Raw genomic sequence first — 17,998 nt, forward strand, 5'->3', positions numbered from 1 at the left:
GGACAAGTCACTTGTTTGTCTTACATGGCAGTTTTCATACTACACAGGTGTCCCAGGTGTACACATTGGGGTCCCATCCTAACTCCTAGCACAGAGAATGAAAGCAGTTACTCTGTCACTGATGCATGAGTTCACTGGAAAGTCTTAGACTGTAGTGCACAGCAGCAGGTGGAGTGAGTGTGTTCTCATTTGTACCAGTTTGTTCTTGCTAAGTGTGCAATTCTTTCTACTGTAATGGGTTGTCTCTGAAAGAAAAACCTAATCAAGAAAAGGAGGGATGATCAACTGAATCTCTGTTAAAATTAAAATGGGATTTGTTTCGGGGATAGTTATGAAACTCTTGGTTTTGTGTGAAAAAAAGTATTAGAAAATACTATAAAATGCTTGACACTTCACAAGACTTTCTCTTTCTCTGATGATCTGGCTCTTTTTTTTAAAGCATTCAGTAGTTTCACAACTTTCCACTTTCCATTGTGTAGTGCTGACCCTTTGAGGTCTCTACCAAGAAACAAAAATGGAATTGACATGGACTCAGATGTGTACAAAATGCTGCAGGATTATGAGAGGCCTGTTTCAGAACCTAAACAGTCAGGGTCTTTCCGATATCTACAAGGAATGTTGGAAGCTGGAGAAAATGGTGAGGAATACAACTTTTCAATTCTTCTAATATTAATTTTGTAAAAATGCTATCTTTTTTTTTTTAAATCAATTTTGGCCAATCAAAGTATATAGCCATGTCCAGCAAGAGTGGCACAATGATCGCCTAAACTTTATTGTTCGGGTAACCATCATAGGTGGGGCAAGTAATTAAGGTCCCCAGAGCTTGAATAGGATGTGAAAATACATCTTGTTCACAACCATACATACCCACAATATAACTGATCTTGTTTGATTTCAGAAGCTAAATGGGGTTTGCCCTGCTTAGGGTGGGAGATCCCCAGTGCACATTACAGATCTCCAAGCAGGACTAGGAAAGACTCTTTTGTGAAGCCTTGGAAAGCCACTGCCAGTCAGAGTTGTTGATATTAGCTAGAAGGACAAATGATGTACATATAAGGCAGCTTAGTATGTTCTGGAGAGTTGCACTGAACATTGCTGTGAAGGGCTTGCCATTTCACCTGAAAATTGGACATCTGTTATCAATGCAGGGGTGTCTCAGCTCCTACTAGACTCCATCTCCACTGTCAGAAATGTGTGTATGTGGCAGGTAGGCAAATGTACTGGCTTCATCTAAAACATCGTCTTTCGCTTAAAAAAACCAAGGGAAACCCTGACTCACAGCACAACAAATAATGCCCCTGCCATTCTCCCTCAGTGGCACAAAGAAAATACTGCTAGAAGATATATATACCAGGCTTGAAAGGCAGCTACTGAGCAACAGCTGAAGAAGGTCACTGTAGCGGAGGATTTTTCATTGTCAAAGGCAGTGACATTCAAGCTGATTCTTGTTAATACTGTGCAGAAGAAGGCAGTATTAAACCCCATCTGAATATTTTACTTTGAAAACCCTAAGATAACACAATCAAAAATTACATCAGAGATGGTGTTGGAAGATGAGATTCGCAGGTTGAAAAACTGGGTAAGACTAAAGGATAAGCATGAATAGCACTGTTGCTAATGAAGCTACTGGATGAAGCTGAAAGGACATCTAGGTGCACAGAGGCAACAGGAGAGTCTGGTGCTATTTTACACATTTAAGTGGAAAATGTGAAGTATCACAGGTATGATCCAAGGCAAGCATGAAACCATAAAACAAGAAGCAGAACCTTTAAAAATTATTATACTTGTTCTGACTGAACTAAACTAGACTGGAATAGGACATTTGTGTTGCCTTAATAGTGAGGTGAAACATACCACAAGCAGTTAGGGGCTATTATTAGTCTGTGCTCCATTTACAGAAGAAGAAAAATTAAAAACCTTTTATGTAAGTGTCAAATGGAAAACTGGTGACACACCCAAAAGGGTAGTGCTGCTAATCATAGGTGACTGGAATGCAAAAAGATGAAATAAGGGAGAACCAAATATTGCTAAAGAATTTAACCTAGGTGTCAGAAACAAAGTAGGAGAGTAGCTTGCAAAACTCTGTGAAGGCAACAATTTGGCACATAGAGTTAGAGAGAACTTTAAAAAGCAGTTGCAACAAATAAATCACGAGAAGTATATGGGATATCAATAGAGCTAGTTCCAGCTACAGAAATTGAATCTATCACAATCCTAACAAGAACATGACAAGAAATAAGAAAGCAAAATAGTGACTACTATTTTGTATATTTTATTCAGTATATATTTGGATCCCAAAGAAAGAGAATATACCAAAGGTTGCAATAACATTAAAATAATTTCCCATGCAAACAAAATGGTGCTGAAAATTTTACAACACAGACTTTTTCTGTACATAAAACAAGAAATGGCAGATGTTGAACCTGAATTCAGAAAAGGAAAAGGCATTATAAATTATATTGCAAATACACACCGGAAGAAATCCTATTGCACAGTTATGCAAATGGTGTACTTTTGGAAGTAAATTACCTGCATTAGGAAGTTGCCATAGACATCTGTTGTACAGCAAGTTCTGCAATTCGTTATGCAACTGATAATTTATGACCATTCACTTCCAAACGTTATGCCATTTGTGTAACTGCATAGTAAGATTTCAGCCATTGGCTACTGAAGTATTTCAGAAGAAAATCAGTTTGGACTTAATAGAATACAGTCAAGCATTTGATTCTGTGATCCATGAAAATCTACAAATTATGCTGGAAAAAAAATGGTGTGCCACAACATTAATCCTGCTATGTAACCTGTAATTGGGGAAGAGGATCCTGTTTGGACAGAATACAGAGAATCAGAATGGTTTCCAGTTGACAAAGGTGCTGAATTAAATGAAGAGGCAGGAGATGTGAAAATCAGACAATGGTAATTGAAAGAGACAGATATGATACCGTATTAATGGCAGAAAACATTAATGCTTTGAAACAGTACTGAGAAAGGATAAAGAAGAAATTACAAAATCAGGGTCATAGGTGAGCATCAAGAAAACAAAAATAATTGCTACAGAAAAATTTGATAGTTCCACTGGTAACAATGAAGAAATTAGAATGAACGGTTAAAAGATTTTCTATACCTTGCTTTAATCACCTAATTGTGGCCAAGAATTCAGAAGACAGAAATGTGGAAGGATGGCTTCGCAAGAACTACAAGAATTCCCTAAGTGAAAGGATGAATCACTGGAGACCAGGGTCAAGGTCATCCAAGTTACAGATATGAAAGGTGGATAGCAAAAAAAGCTGATAGAGAAAATCTTGATTCAGTTGATACATGGATGTTTAAAGAAAACTTTATGAACCATTAGTTAGGCATCCTTCAGTCTCGAAAGACTGTGGTAGCGTGCTCTGTATGGAGGACTTGGAACAGCGTCTAGTGTGGCTGAGGAGGCCAATTCGAGAGTGGCAATCCCTTCCACACTGAAGACAAATCCAATCTGTCCCCTGTCCAGCTCCCTGGTTTTGCTGCTTTAGTGACTTCCTCTTTGCCTCGGCCTGCTGGGCAAGGGTCGCTTCAAATTGGGAGAGCCCGCGATGCAGTGCCTGCCTCCAGGCTGAACGCTCAGATGTCAGGGTTTCCCATCTGTTGAGGTCTATTCCTAAGGCCTTCAGATCTCGCTTGCAGACGTCCTTGTATCGCAGCTGTGGTCTCCCTCTGGGGCGATTTCCCTGCACTAATTCTCCACACAGGAGGTCCTTTGGAATCCGACCATCAGCCATTCTCACGACGTGCCCAAGCCAACGTAGACGTCGCTGTTTCAGTAATGTATTCATGCTGAAAATTCCAGCTCGTTCTAGGACTACTCTGTTTGGGACTTTGTCCTGCCAGGAGATACCAAAAATCCGTCGGAGGCAACGCATATGGAACGTGTTCAGCTTCCTCTCCTGCCGTGCACAAAGGGTCCAGGACTCGCTGCAGTACAGGAGTGTGCTTAGGACACAGGCTCTATAGACTTGGATCTTTGTATGTGTCGTCAGCTTCTTATTGAGCCATACTCTCTTTGTGAGTCTAGAGAACATGGTGGCTGCTTTGCCAATGCGTTTATCCAGCTCAACATCCAGAGAGAGGGTGAACCATAGGCTGCCAGAAAGATAAATAGGTTCCTGATCAAATAAAGATACCCAGCACAGAATAACAGATAGAGCAGTGGACTAGGACTCTGGAGATGAGGGTTCTAATCCCTGCTCAGCCATGGAAACTGACTGGGAGTGTGGAACTGGTAAAACCACTCCTTAAACATCTCACTTACTTTGAAAACCCTGTTAGGGTTTGAAAGCATATAAGTGAACACATAGAAGCTAAAGTGACTAAAGTGAGCTATTTTAGTTTGGACGCGACAGTAGAAGACTCAATGTAGACCGTAATGCTGGAAAGAGTTTAAGGTAACAGGAAAAGAGAAAGACCTAGCATGTGATAGAATTGGACATTTTAGAGGTCATTTATAGGGTCACCATAGGTAAGAAACCAGTAGATGGCACGTAATGATGACAACAACAAATGCACAGGCCCTAACGCACTAAGAACCTCATTGTTGTCAATCAAAATAGCACAGATCTATAGAATATTTTCCCTCTTTGGTTGGGAAGCTCTAGGCTTTCCTTTCTGCATGTGTCTCTAAAGAAGAAATGTTTTCTGCAGATAATCTAACCAGATTTGTAAGGAAACATAACACCTTGGTAGGTGCCTCTCAGCCATGAAAGATGAGCCCACAAGCCACAAAGCAAGAAAAGGATGTTTGTGATTGTTTGATCCTTTTTTACAAAGTTATGTAGTCACAGCCTAGTTGTGAAATAAAAATGTGGGGTGGGGGGAGGGCTTACAAAGGGAGGAAAAGCAATCATGAATGTTGTTGATTCTGGCATGATTTTAAAATTTCTTGTGTGCACTTTCAATGGGCAAAGATTGCTCCTAAACATTATCTATGCATACGTCTTTCTTTCATTTGGTGGCAAATAAGATAAATGGTTGAATAGGCAGTATGGAGTTTGGGCCAGGTGATAAGATGAATTATCCATTACTTGTGTTATAATGATCAAAGGCAGCCAAACTAAACCAACCACCACTCCATCCATTTTCTGCTGCCTGAACTGGCCACTGCCAATTTTCTTCATACCACTGCCTACTTTCATCCTTATCCAGATACAGTGGTGCCCCGCTTGACGATTACCTCGTTGTACGACGAATCCGCTGTATGATTAGTTTTTTTGCGATCACTATTGTGATTGCAAAGTAATGTTTCAATGAGGTTTTTTCGTTTGACGACGATTGGTTCCCTGCTTCAGGAACCATTTTTTCACTTTATGACGATCAAAAACATCTGATCGTCGGGTTTTCAGAATGGCCACCTGCTGCGCAGAATGGCTCCCCGCTGTGTTCAGGACAGATTGCTCGCATTACAGGCACTGTAAAATGGCCGCCCTATGGAGGATCTTCGCTGGATAGTGAGGTATTTTGCCCATTGGAACGCATTAACCCGTTTTTAATGTATTACAATGGGCTTTTTACTTTCGCTTGACAATGATTTCGTTCTACAGTGATTTTGCTGGAACGGATTATCGTCGTCAAGCGGGGCACCACTGTATGTGAATCATTGGAGGAGGAGAGCATCAGTGTTATATTTTTCTCTCTAGTCAAGGTATTATGGGAAGAGGTGGTCAAAAATGTGACTGCATGTGGGGTAAGTGGGTGGCTGATGGGAAGGAAGGAAAGAAGGAAGTGTTGCAGCCCCAGGGCAATACATCATGACAGTGGCAGTGGTGCTTCTCTTTCTGCCTTAAGAAACAGAAGAGCTTGTGCTGCTCCTGATAATAATAGACAACATATATCTCAAAAGTAATAAAATAAATATGTTAAACACTCATTCCGATTGTAGTGGAATAGGGTTTGGAAAAGAGCATAACGAGAATATAGAAGACTGAAAGATTAAGAGGCTTGCATTTTAGAAAGATGCTTCCTCATTCCCCACTCTGTCTTTTCTAATCCAACACCTTCCTTTCCCAAACAAAATGGAACAAGACATGAAAAATGTCTTCTTCGTGGAATTGGCCACACCCAGTCTGGAAGCTTCAGAATTTAGTTCCCGTCACTATAAATAGGAGATCATCAACACTACTTCTTAAGTGGAACAAAGCACACAGTGATAAATTGCTGGAATGTATCATTTGTCACAATTTATTGGTTATAACTGAACAGCCTTGGAATGGCATAAGGCAGGAGGTCCAGGTGCTAGATCACCTGCGTGTCATCAGCTGAGCTGAAAACACACACACACCCCTCTTGCATGCTGGGGAAGCCCCTTGATGAGAATGCAAGGAGTCATGCCACAAAAGCCAGGATGAAGTTGTCCTAATTGACACCTTTTTTAGAGATGCAGTGCAATACAGAGCCAAAAGTAACCAGTTGTTACTTTCATCTCAGCATTTCCAAACTCTGAGTGAAAAATATAACTCGGAACTATGGAGGGCTGGAGAGTTTCATTCCATGATAAGGTTGCCAACTAGCTGGTGTTTTACACAGGTCTAACCAGAAGAATCATGTTCTATCAGACATCCTGTATCTCTTCTGTGGAGCCATAAAACCTAAATTCTTGCTTTTCTCATTCTAGATGTTTTGAACCTCAGTTCCCAGAGCCCCATCCATTTGGACCAAATAGTTAAGAATGTTGGGAGTTATAGTCCACAACTGTCAGGGTTAGAGCATCAGGTTGGGGGTGGGTAGGTTAATATCAGTTGTGCCTTAGTTCATCCCAGTAGTCACCATATTCTGTTTTGTTCTTGCATCCTGTCTCCATCTGAAGATCCAGGACTTAGGAAGCCAGCTCTGTGTTTTGTTCACCAAGAATAATATTCCCAGAACTAGTCCTTCACCACCTCTAGCTGTGACTGGAAAGCTTAGAATGGGCAGTTGTCCAAGCAGCCAGCACCGAAGGTGCAGATCAGTACATAAGTGCTTGAATATTGCAGTATATGGACATTCCAGGATGCATTAAAATCTTGTACTGTATATAATTTCATTACTTCCCCTTCCCCCCAGTTTGATGTGAATATATAAAACCAAAGCCTAATATCAAAAACGAGCCAGCTGCTAACATGCTGTCTTTCTTATGTTACAGAGTCTCAAAATTCTTCCTGAGTCATGACATACAATAAAAGCAAATAAATCTCCTAAGTAGTAAAAGTGCACTTTAGCAGTGTTATTGCTAAGCTTTATTTCTCTTGCAGGGCAAAAGGTTTTAAAGCTTTTTTCCATTGGGTTGATCATATATAAAAATCTTACTAAGCTAGGTGACACCTTTGGCTCCTCTCTTATTTTACAGACGTTGCTCTTTCTTACCAGCTTTTCCCTTCTCTTCTTGCAATATCTCCCATTAAAATTTCACAAAAGATCAGTACTGTAGTCAGTTTCATCCATTTAAGTAAGAAGCACTTCACATATGGTCTGAAATGTATTATGACCTCGTTATTCTTATAAACCATTTTGTTAATTTTCTGCACATATAACTGCAGATATGGCTGTGACAACAGAGAGATATCCTTTTGCCTGCCCGATTGTGTGGCTACTTGGAGTGTGAGGCAGGCAAGTGGACCTCTGTACACTGCAGCATCCAACTTCCACGCTTGCAGTTACACACGTGGACTACTGAACTGGCCACAGTCACGACACCCCTTTCCAAGTAAATGTTTCTATTAAAACCATAAGAATCAAGCTGGATCAGGCAGAAGGTCTGTCTAGTTCACCACTCTGTTTACACAGTGGCCAACCAAATGCTTATAGGAGTCTGCCCAAAGGGCCCAAGTGTACTAGAACCCATCTGATCATGTTCCATAACAATTGGTATTCAGATGCATATGACATACAGGGCAGTGGGGGTTCAGTATAGACAGTTGTCATGACCAATAGCCATTGGTAAGGTTACCCTCCATCAGTTTATTCTGCCCTCTCTTTAATCTGTACAGGTTGATACACATTACATCTTCTAGTAGAAAATTCCATAGTTTTGAATTATGTGCAAAGCACATTCTTTGATCTGTCCTGAATCCTCACTGCCCCCCCATTAGCTTCAAGGGAAGATCCCTGTTTCCAGTACTATAAGAGAATGGGGAACTCCCTATCCACTTCATTTATACAATGCATGCTTGCTTTTTTCACTTGTACCATATTTCCCTTTCCACATCTTTTTTTTCTAAGACAAATAGTCTCAAAGGTAACTTCTCCACCTAGCAGAGTTTTTCTAGTCCCTTGGCCATTTTTGTTTACTTTTGTGCTCCTTTTCCATCTCTACAACAGCTTTTTTCAGGTTAAGTTGCCAGAATCGTACATGTTGCTCCATACAAATCTGCAGTGGGACCATAGATTTGTATGACAGTGGCAGTTCTCTTTTTGACTGTCATCGTAGAAGAACTCTCACTTTGGAATATCATGTCCAAGAATTTCTCATTCACCTCTCCCAGCTTCTCCCAAGTTAATTATTACTTTGACCTCAGGGCATATACTTATTCCCTGATGGCTAGAAATTCAGTGCCCTGAGCACATACGTCCAACAATTGTCCAGCACACACCTATGCAAGGACTGCTCTATGCAATAGACAGCATAGCTTCCATGATTCTGCTGGTTTTCTGCATCCTGTATTCATACAGAGCATGCTTCCATTAATGCTTCTGTCATAATCACAATCCTATTCTAAGTTTGCTTACTCAGGGGTAAATTTCATTGATATCCAGGAGGGTTATTTCCAAGTACATGTACTGCCTAAGTGCAGCCTTAGAACCTCTCTATTACTCCAGGAGCAAGAGAGATAGGAATTCACATGACAGCCTTACCTACCATTTACTGTACATGTAGCATTTAAGAATTGGTTGTTTAATCAGACTGAGAAGTTTGCTTATTCATAACATTCCACATGCTTCAAACAGATAACGCTGAAATATGATCTTAAATTCTTGGCAGGTGAAAAACATGACAGGCTGGCTAGTCCAAGGCATCTTAAATCTCCAGTATCGAAACTGGGTGGAGCTGTGTCTGGCTTACAGATGCTCCCGGAGTGCACCAGATGTGGCAATGGAATTGTGTAAGTACATGAATCTTCTCAAGAGCTTTTCTGTTTAATGTACTCCTTGGTAAAACTAAATAATGAACACACCACCTGCTGCATTGTAAAATCTTGCTGTAATATATACCATAAGGCAGTAGGACGTGCAGGGTGGAAATAAAGCAGTAGGAGGGCATTTATGCAGCATGTTTCTCAAGGATTTAATATTAATATATTGTATCATCTGAGTACCCCAAGGCATAAGAAAGAATGTACACATCAGATTGTGCTTCAGAAATAGCAATTTTATTTCAAGGCATCCCCAATGGTATACGGAATCCAGTGTGCAGCAGATCAGTGTGCAGCAGGTGCCAGGGAGAACAGAGACGTTTGGAGGCTGGAGAACTGAATCGAGTGTCCCAGGTCCCTTTAAAGCAGGGCATATGATGGAGATGAATGGGGAGAGGGAGGAGGGGTTGGGTTGAGGTGTTCTTAACGTGGGACTTAGGAAAAATGAAATACTGACATCCCTGGGAATAAAGATTAATATTTTTAAAATGGCTGCATGTCTAATTTTACCTTTCCTTTGTTTTGCACTGTGATAGTGGTACAATAGTGAAAGCCCGCGACAAGCTCTACCACCCGGAGTGCTTCATGTGTGATGACTGCGGGCTCAACCTCAAGCAAAGAGGCTACTTCTTCATTGAGGAGCAGCTGTACTGCGAGACGCATGCGAAGGAAAGGGTCAAGCCACCAGAGGGATATGATGTGGTAGCTGTTTATCCCAATGCAAAAGTTGAACTTGTCTAAATAGATACTCTTATTTCCGGGAGAGGTCAAAAGGTAGCACACCCACCCACAGGAACAGGCAGTTTTAAATGCACGGCTGTACTCAACTCCAGTTACTCAAGTCTCAGTAAAATGCATTTTCAGAGATAAAATGGGTTTACACTTGGGATCTTAAGGGGAAAATACTGAAAACTTCTGAACAGCCTTTTGACACTTTGCTTTTGAGTTGCTGTATTTTTAGGGTTTGGTTCTTGCTTTTGAGCTGCAGATATTTTCTTTTGTGCCCTAGTCCAAAACTTCTGTAAATATGGATGGATTTTAAAGCATTGTTTTATATTCAACCAGTATTCTTCCCTCCTGCCCTGTCTCATTTAAAACATGATGAAGAGTGTTTCAAGGCTGAAAGGAAATAAGGCACTTTAAGAGATGAAATCAACATTTTGTAGCATTGTATTTTTCTTTTGTCAGTAACACACATATACAATAAACATTGCTTTATGGCTTTTTGGATGATAGAACATGGACACCTTGTTTAATGAAACTGTAAATATATAGCTGGATAGAAGAGTCTTCGCAGTTTTTCTGTTTCCCACTGGGAGATGTGACTTCTGAGAACATAAGTAAAGTTTTTAGTTACTTTGTTTTTACAGTCGCAGACTTTTTTATTACATTGCTGTACAAGAGAGAAGAAATATTCTCCTTGCAGTTTCCAAATACTAATACATACTCCCGTCAAGGAATAACCATTAACACTTTTGTCACCCTGGTGATGCATGGCATCCACTGCTAGAGACACTCACAGGGTCTTATTCCCAAATATTACCCTCTTTGCTATCCTAAAGATGACATTACTAGAAGCCCCATGAATGGTGACTAGTTGGCTGATAGCAATGAACAAATCAGGGATAATAGAGAACTTATCTTAGGTCTTTCCAGGCCAAGTAATGATCCAAAGGCATAAAATTCCACTGCGGCACAGACGGACAAGCTGAGAATACTGTAATTGTGTAAACTGCTGATGGGCCCTGAATGTATAGCTGAAGTTAAAAATCAGATCTACCAGAGAATTCTCACACATGGTTGTTTTGGTTTTTCTGAGATACCATTGGCATTCTTCATGATATCCTCTGGTAGAGAATCATACAAGTATCTACATTTGTTTCCTTTTACTTTGAAGAGTAAGCTTAACACTTCAAGATTAAATTCACTACACGAAACTCCTTCCAAAATGCATTCAGGGTGACTAAGAGTATGAGATTATGTGCAGAATACCTATATCCAGCCATGTACAAAAGGAAAAAACAACTCCTTCCAAAAAGAACAAGTTTGGGGACAAATTCATTTGGTTCATTGATAATTAAGACTGTCATTAGATCACATAACAACTTCACATTTGTCACATTTAAAATGATAATAATAAACAAAGATTGTTTCTTTAGAGGAATTCTAACATTGCCCAATCCGATTAATTATGGCGCTACCAAAGAACATTGCTGTGTCTTATGGAAAGATTATGACCTGGCTGTTCACCTAAAGTCTACACCTAAGGAGTAAGTATCAGAAAAGCACACATCATTATTATTTAGATAGATAGATAGATAGATAGATAGATAGATAGATAGATAGATAGATAGATAGATAGATAGATAGATAGATAGATAGATAGATAGATAGATAGATAGATAGATAGATAGATAGATAGATAGATAGATAGATAGATAGATAGATAGATAGATAGATAGATAGATAGATAGATAGATAGATAGATAGAGTGGTGCCCCGCATAGCGACGATAATCCGTGCAGCAAAAATCATCGCTATGCGAAAATAAAAAAAAGATTCGTCGCTATGCGAAAATAAAAAGCCCATAGGAATGCATTAAAACCCGTTTAATGCGTTCCTATGGGCAAAAAACTTAATTACTACAGTACACCCTGAAATAGTCAATGCTTTGAGCACCTAAGCTGCTAAATCTTAATGATAGAGCTGAAGGGCATGGTGGGGTTAAACTCTGAATATTCAGGGCACCATTGAATTTGGGAAAGAATTTCTGTGATATTTAAAATAACAGGGATGGACTGCCTCCCATAAAATGGATTAGTACTAGCTCCAGAGGCAGATTCTATCTGAATCTTTAATATGGTATCACGTCACAGTAAGTGTTAAACTGCTGGAATACATCAGCCTCTGTGCCTCAGGGATCACCATTAAATAAGAGATTCTACCTGAATCACTCCTCCTTGCCCATGAATGGTGGGAATGGTTCCATTTCTATCCTACTAACACTTCTGTGGTGGTATGTCCATTTCTTTCAAGTCGAAGAAAAGGAACTCTCACAGCTAATATTTTCTCAGGGTTCTGCTGTATGGCTTATTGATATGAATTTAATAAACATATGATAATGGATAATAAAAGGATTCACACTGATGGAATGGCTCCATATTTCCCATGAATGCTTATGCTTAGATGAAGTTTACATCTGTCACAACAGGAATCCTCTCCAGACAGGTTATTCTTTCTCAAGGACAGTGGCTCTTTTACGATGATACTTGGCCTTCGCCGTTGCTTTAATTTAAAGCATTTACAGAACATTCTAGAGTAGGACTAAGGAGCAGCAGAGCAACAAATCAATCGGTGTCTCCCAAGGATTGTGAGTTTGTGCCGGCTGGGGCAGAAGGTAGTGGCAACCTTCTTTCTCACGACAACCGCTTGAGGCTGGTGTAGCTGAAAGAACGTGGGGGTTGGAACCCACATGTGATACCTGGGGCTTTGCATCCAGGGACTCCAAAGGTGTTGCCACCTCACCCCACAGAATGCTCCCCTTGAAGGCTTTCTGTTGACAGGCGGGAGAGAACTCTCCGCAGTCACCTTCCACGGGGCAGTCAGGGCAGTAGGAGGTCAGGAGAGGATGTAAACAGTTGGGTGTTGGGTGTTTTTTTTAGAATGACACCCAATGAATCAAGGACACTCTTTGAGTCCATTAAAATATAAACTAACCAATCATTTAGCTGGCTATTGGAACCCTTAATATTTTCTTATTGTATCTTTTGGGACATTTTTTCGTTGCATGATAAAATGAAGCCACATCCCATTTTGTAACTCTTGTCACTACTTTCCAAACTAAAGATAAAAGACAAAGCTTTAGCATTAAATAAAGTTTAGATTTATGAGCATATTTTTGGGCATGGTCACATCAATAGAAATTCACAGAACACCTGTAAATTATTACTGTTTCTCCTTGACAAGGACTGGACTTGATGATCTACAGGGGCCCTCCCAGCTTTGCAACTCTAAACTGACGATAATGATTACAGTTTAGCTATAATACTGTACAAAATATTGTTGCTATTTTAATTACTTCCAGCAGTAAATAACAATTCTGTTCCTCGAGTGTCTAAGCATTATTACAATATTTTAAAGGTTCCTGTTTAGTGGTGACCAGGGAATACATATTACAGAGCTATGATTTTAGCTCTAAAAGGAACCTCGTGGCACAGGGATTAAACTGCTGCACTGCAGCTAAATCTCTGCTCACGATCCAGGTTCAATCCCAGGTAGCCGACTCAAAGTTCACTCAGCCTTACATTCTTCTGAGGTCTGTACATTGAGTACCCACCTTGTTCTGGAGGGCAGCAGCAATGTGTAGCCTGCAAAATTAATTGTAAACTGCCCAGAGAGTGTTTTAAGCTTTGCTTTGCTTTACAGAATGTGGGAACATTTCTCTTCAGATTCAGAAGTGTAGTGCTCTTTCCTTTTAAAGCCAACTTGTAATTCCTATTTGCTGAAGTTAACAGTACAATAAGCTAATTTATGGCAAAATTAAGAATCACAGGGCTGCATCCCACCACCCCGACCACCCATTTTTGCAGCTCTTGGAGTTTCCCTTGCCTCCTGGAAATGGCAAAAAAACAGAAGCATTGTGCCTCCAGAAGGCCATAACTCTTTTCTGAAACAAACCCTCCTTCCAACCTGGCTGTGGGAGGCGGGGGGGGGGGGGAGAGAGGTTTTTAAAAAACAGAAATCACCTATTGGTCAGCCATTTCTGGTTTCTCCAGTAGGTCCAACAAAGGGGAAGCCCACCGTTTTGTTTGTTATGTGCTATCATGTTACAAGCAACTTACAATGATTCTAAAAGGTACATGAGCCATTTAAGAGATAGTTTTATTATTGCTCTTCATCAGTTAGCTTCTACAGCTGAGTGGAGATTTGAGCCCAGATCTCCTAAGTCCTAGTCCATCACTCTTATCCACTATACCACATTGGAGGTTCTTTGTATGTACACACACACACACACACACACACACACACACACAAGGTCTATGAACTCTCTGAAGTTGTCTATTCCTAGTTTATCTCTTTTCACTCATCATTAGAAAATAAGCCTATTAAATATGAATTAGAGGAGCTATAGAGCAAAACAAGTAAAACACTGAGTAAAACAACATCAGAACTCTCCGTATAATTAGAATGCCTCCAGGGTGTATTCAAATCATCTACAGACTGCCTGGCTATGATCTTTCAGGCAAGCCCTTTGAAACATCTCTCCTTTTTTTGCATTTTCTATCAGTATGATAAAAATAATGCCATTGTACTAAGTTGGTGGGAGGCCATTTCAACCAATATAGAAATGCCAAAATATTTGTGTTTAATCAAATGTAAGATTCAATCAGACATTTGTTTCTTTTTCATCAAAGCTCAGTTACCTTCCTCCGATTTGGAAGAATTCTTTCTTTGGGGAATTCACAGCATGCAACATTCCTCTATCATATATATTGGCAAGAACTGTACGGACTGCTGAAACGTTTGCTTCTTACATATGCTTATTATCTGTTTAAATGCTACAAAAGCCCGTCACAGAGTTTGTTTTCAATGGAGTTGCCTTCTCATTTCTCAAACATTTGCAGCAGTAGAGCATTAGAGCTAAAAGGACCTATAGGCAAGCATGTAGAAAAATATTCCTCAAATAGTTGCCTGATGCTAGAAAGAATCCCTAGTAGAACAGAAGGTTGTAAAGATATGAGTCCTGTCATTTCTGGGCTGGAGAATGAATCAAAAGCTTTATGTAACCAGCTTTTTCTCATTTAACGTGGTAAGACTACATTTTTTACATGCTAGGCCATAGATCACTTTACAGTGCTTTTTATCTTCAACTCAGCTTCATTTCTAGAGTCGTTTTTCACTCTGCAGGTGTCGGCTGTCTAACACAGATATGTTGCAATAATGCTGAAACATGTGGTGTATCTTGAAAATTCATAAATGGTTTCATTACCCTTGAATTCTGGGTGTTATAAATCATCTAAAATGGTTTAGGAAGGCATTCTTTAGTGATCCCTTTCAGGCCCTATATAATGAACCCTGGCAAAATAACGATTCTTAGTAGTAGGCATCTTTCAGTCTCGAGAGACTATGGTAATGTGCTCTGGAGGACTTGGAACAGCATCTAGTGTGGCTGAGAAGGCCAATTTGAGAGTGACAATCCCTTCCACACTGAAGACAAATACAATCTGTCCCCTGTCCAGCTCCCTTATTTTGCTGGTTTCGGGACTGCCTCTTTGCTTCAGCCTGCTGAACAAGGGTCTCTTCAAATTGGAAGAGGCCATGTTGCACCACCTGCAGGCTGAATGCTCAGATGTCAAAGTTTCCCATCTGTTCAGGTCCATTCCTAATGGACCTCAACGATTCTTATCTGAACACAAAATTGTGGCAATTAGAATTTTCACAAACATGTTTCCTGGAAACTTGATTTTTATGAGATGAAAACTTACTCAATTTTCCAGAGGCCTTTAAAAGGATCACCTTCTCCAGCAACATCCAGAAGTAAAGCAGACAGGCTCTAAACAAAATCCTTGCCCTGTTCTAATGGCCCAAATCATCTTATGTGGCTACCTCAGTGCAACACTAATGGCTAGGGATGGGACTGTTGGAGTTAAAGGACTCTCAGGCCAATCTATGGGACTGAGAGCCCTCAAGCCAGCAAGAGACAGAGCAGCCCACTCACTCCCATGCTGTTCCCATTCCAGTTCTTCAAAGTGTTAGAAAAGTGTTAGGCTGCGCTGTGATAGTTGCAGGGAATAATTACAAATTGCAAAGGGGGCACTTTTCTAAAGGTCTGAAGAAACAGTCTGAGAAAGGCATGGAGGTGAGGGGGCTGCTCTCCTTACAGCCAGTTTGAGGGCTCCGATAATTCAGCCTTGGGTGTTCCCATGAAATTATGGGACTGAGAGTCCTTTAATTCCAAAACCCCCATCCCTACTAATGGCATGACTTTTGGAAATGAATTGCCTCTAGTTAGGACACTGTTGTGTGCTAAGTTGCATGCTTCCCAACACAATAAAGAAGTTCTACAGTGATCTTTTAACTTGAGGCAATTCACCGCTTGAAGTTACGCTGTTAAAAGTTACACAGGGGTAACGATGTAACAGGATTTTGGCCATTGTCTTACAACAAAGTATTAAAACAAAAATGTAGCTTATATACCTCTGCCAAAGTCAAACACTATTTTCACACAGTTCATTTGCAGTTTTAATGCATGACCCATTGATCTCACCACCAAATGAACTGCAATTCAGCCACTACACCATTTGCTTGGTTAAAGTGACTCTGTGCACAGCCTTTGTTAAAATCTCATTTTAAGTAGCTGTGGATGTATTTCCTTCCTCAGCAGTCACACATGAACAGGTGCATCCACCTGCACCTTGCTACCACTATTACCTGTTTGTTTTTCCTTGATTCTTGGCCATATATTTAATTTCTACATGATAATTTCTCTCAACGTGTAGTCTGACAAAGGACAGATATAAATTTGTTAATATATTTACAGTACTAAAGAAAAAAGTGCATCTTACTGTGTTGAGTGCTGTCAAGTCACATCTGACTTAGAGTAACCTTAATAGGGATTCTAGGGATGTGGTGGCGCTGTGGGTTAAACTGCAGAAGCCTCTGGGCTGCAGGGTCAGAAGACCAGCCATGGTAAGATCGAATCCATGCGACGGAGTGAGCTCCCGTCGCTTGTCCCAGCTCCTGCCAACCTAGCAGTTCGAAAGCATGTAAAAATGCGAGTAGATAAATAGGGACCACCACGGTGGGAAGGTAATGGCGTTCCGTGTCTAGTTGCACTGCCATGTGACCATGGAAACTGTCTACGGACAAATGCTGGCTCTACGGCTTGGAGACGGGGATGAGCACCGCCCCGTAGAATCGGACACGACTGGACTAAATGTAAAGGGGAATCTTCACCTTTACCTAAGAGGTCTTCTAAGATGAGTCGGATATTTATGGCATGATTTTACCAGTTACACTCCCCAATGAGTTTCCATGGGTGAGAGGGGATTCAAACTTAGGTCTCCTGTGTCCTAGTCAATCACTCTATCTGCTACACCACACTGCACTGCATCTTATTACCTACTGCTATTTTTTCTTTTCTTTAATACAGTGTGACGGATCTGTCAAGACTTATGTAAGTCTTTGCACTGAGTGAGCCAGAGATTGTACTCCCTATGTCAATAGAAAGGTGATCTTCTTACGAATCAAATGGGAGAAAACCTAGAAGCAAATGGTCATACAGGCAAACTGTCCTTGGTATAGTGCATCTTGGCTCTGGAGTTGGACATAGCAGCATGTTTCCGAACAGAATATTTGTGCCATGACCAAATTAAAATGGGTTATATTTTATATATTCTTGAAACAGAGCAGAATGAGAAAAATAAAAATCAGACAAGAATACAGGGACTTCAGAGGGAGTAATCATATTTTCTGAGAATCCAGCTGAAACTGGGGCCAAACTAAAACATCTTGGAATGTTAAAAAAAAAAATCCTGTATACCTTTATTAGAAGTAAATTCAGTGGTTCATAAGGCGGACTCCCAGCTAAGTATGCGTAAGATTAATGTGGTTTAGGTTGCAATCCCATATGTGTCTCTTTGAGAGGAAGTGTAATGGATCTAAGTTGAACTTCCGAGTAGACATAAATCCTATGAAATATGTGAAAAATAACTGCAGGTTTATTGTGCTATAAACTGATGGTCTGGAAAAACTCTTAAAATAGCTTATGGTTTGAGCCTTTGAAACTGCACTCATACGTCATGAGCAGGATCTGATATTTACAGCAACAATGTGCCGCATGAGGCTTCCAGGTG

At 40.4% G+C, this 17,998-nt stretch overlaps 1 protein-coding gene and 1 long non-coding RNA gene across 2 annotated transcripts in view; both read left to right on the plus strand.

The window, feature by feature from the left end:
* PDLIM4 (PDZ and LIM domain 4) overlaps positions 1-10,512 on the plus strand; it is a 75,813-nt gene extending 65,301 nt beyond the window's left edge. Inside the window, exons 5-7 of the mRNA XM_020807791.3 lie at positions 480-637; positions 8,993-9,113; positions 9,680-10,512. Coding sequence (XP_020663450.3) covers positions 480-637; positions 8,993-9,113; positions 9,680-9,884 — 484 coding nt within the window. The 3' untranslated portion in view covers positions 9,885-10,512. The remainder of the gene's footprint in view (positions 1-479; positions 638-8,992; positions 9,114-9,679) is intronic.
* Positions 2,104-5,070, plus strand: LOC144586835 (uncharacterized). Its single transcript, XR_013541888.1, has 2 exons — positions 2,104-3,351; positions 4,125-5,070. It is a non-coding gene; the product is annotated as an uncharacterized LOC144586835 (long non-coding RNA).
* Positions 10,513-17,998: the final 7,486 nt, after the last annotated feature.

Source organism: Pogona vitticeps, chromosome 2 (assembly GCF_051106095.1).
Source record: "Pogona vitticeps strain Pit_001003342236 chromosome 2, PviZW2.1, whole genome shotgun sequence".
NCBI lineage: Eukaryota > Metazoa > Chordata > Lepidosauria > Squamata > Agamidae > Pogona > Pogona vitticeps.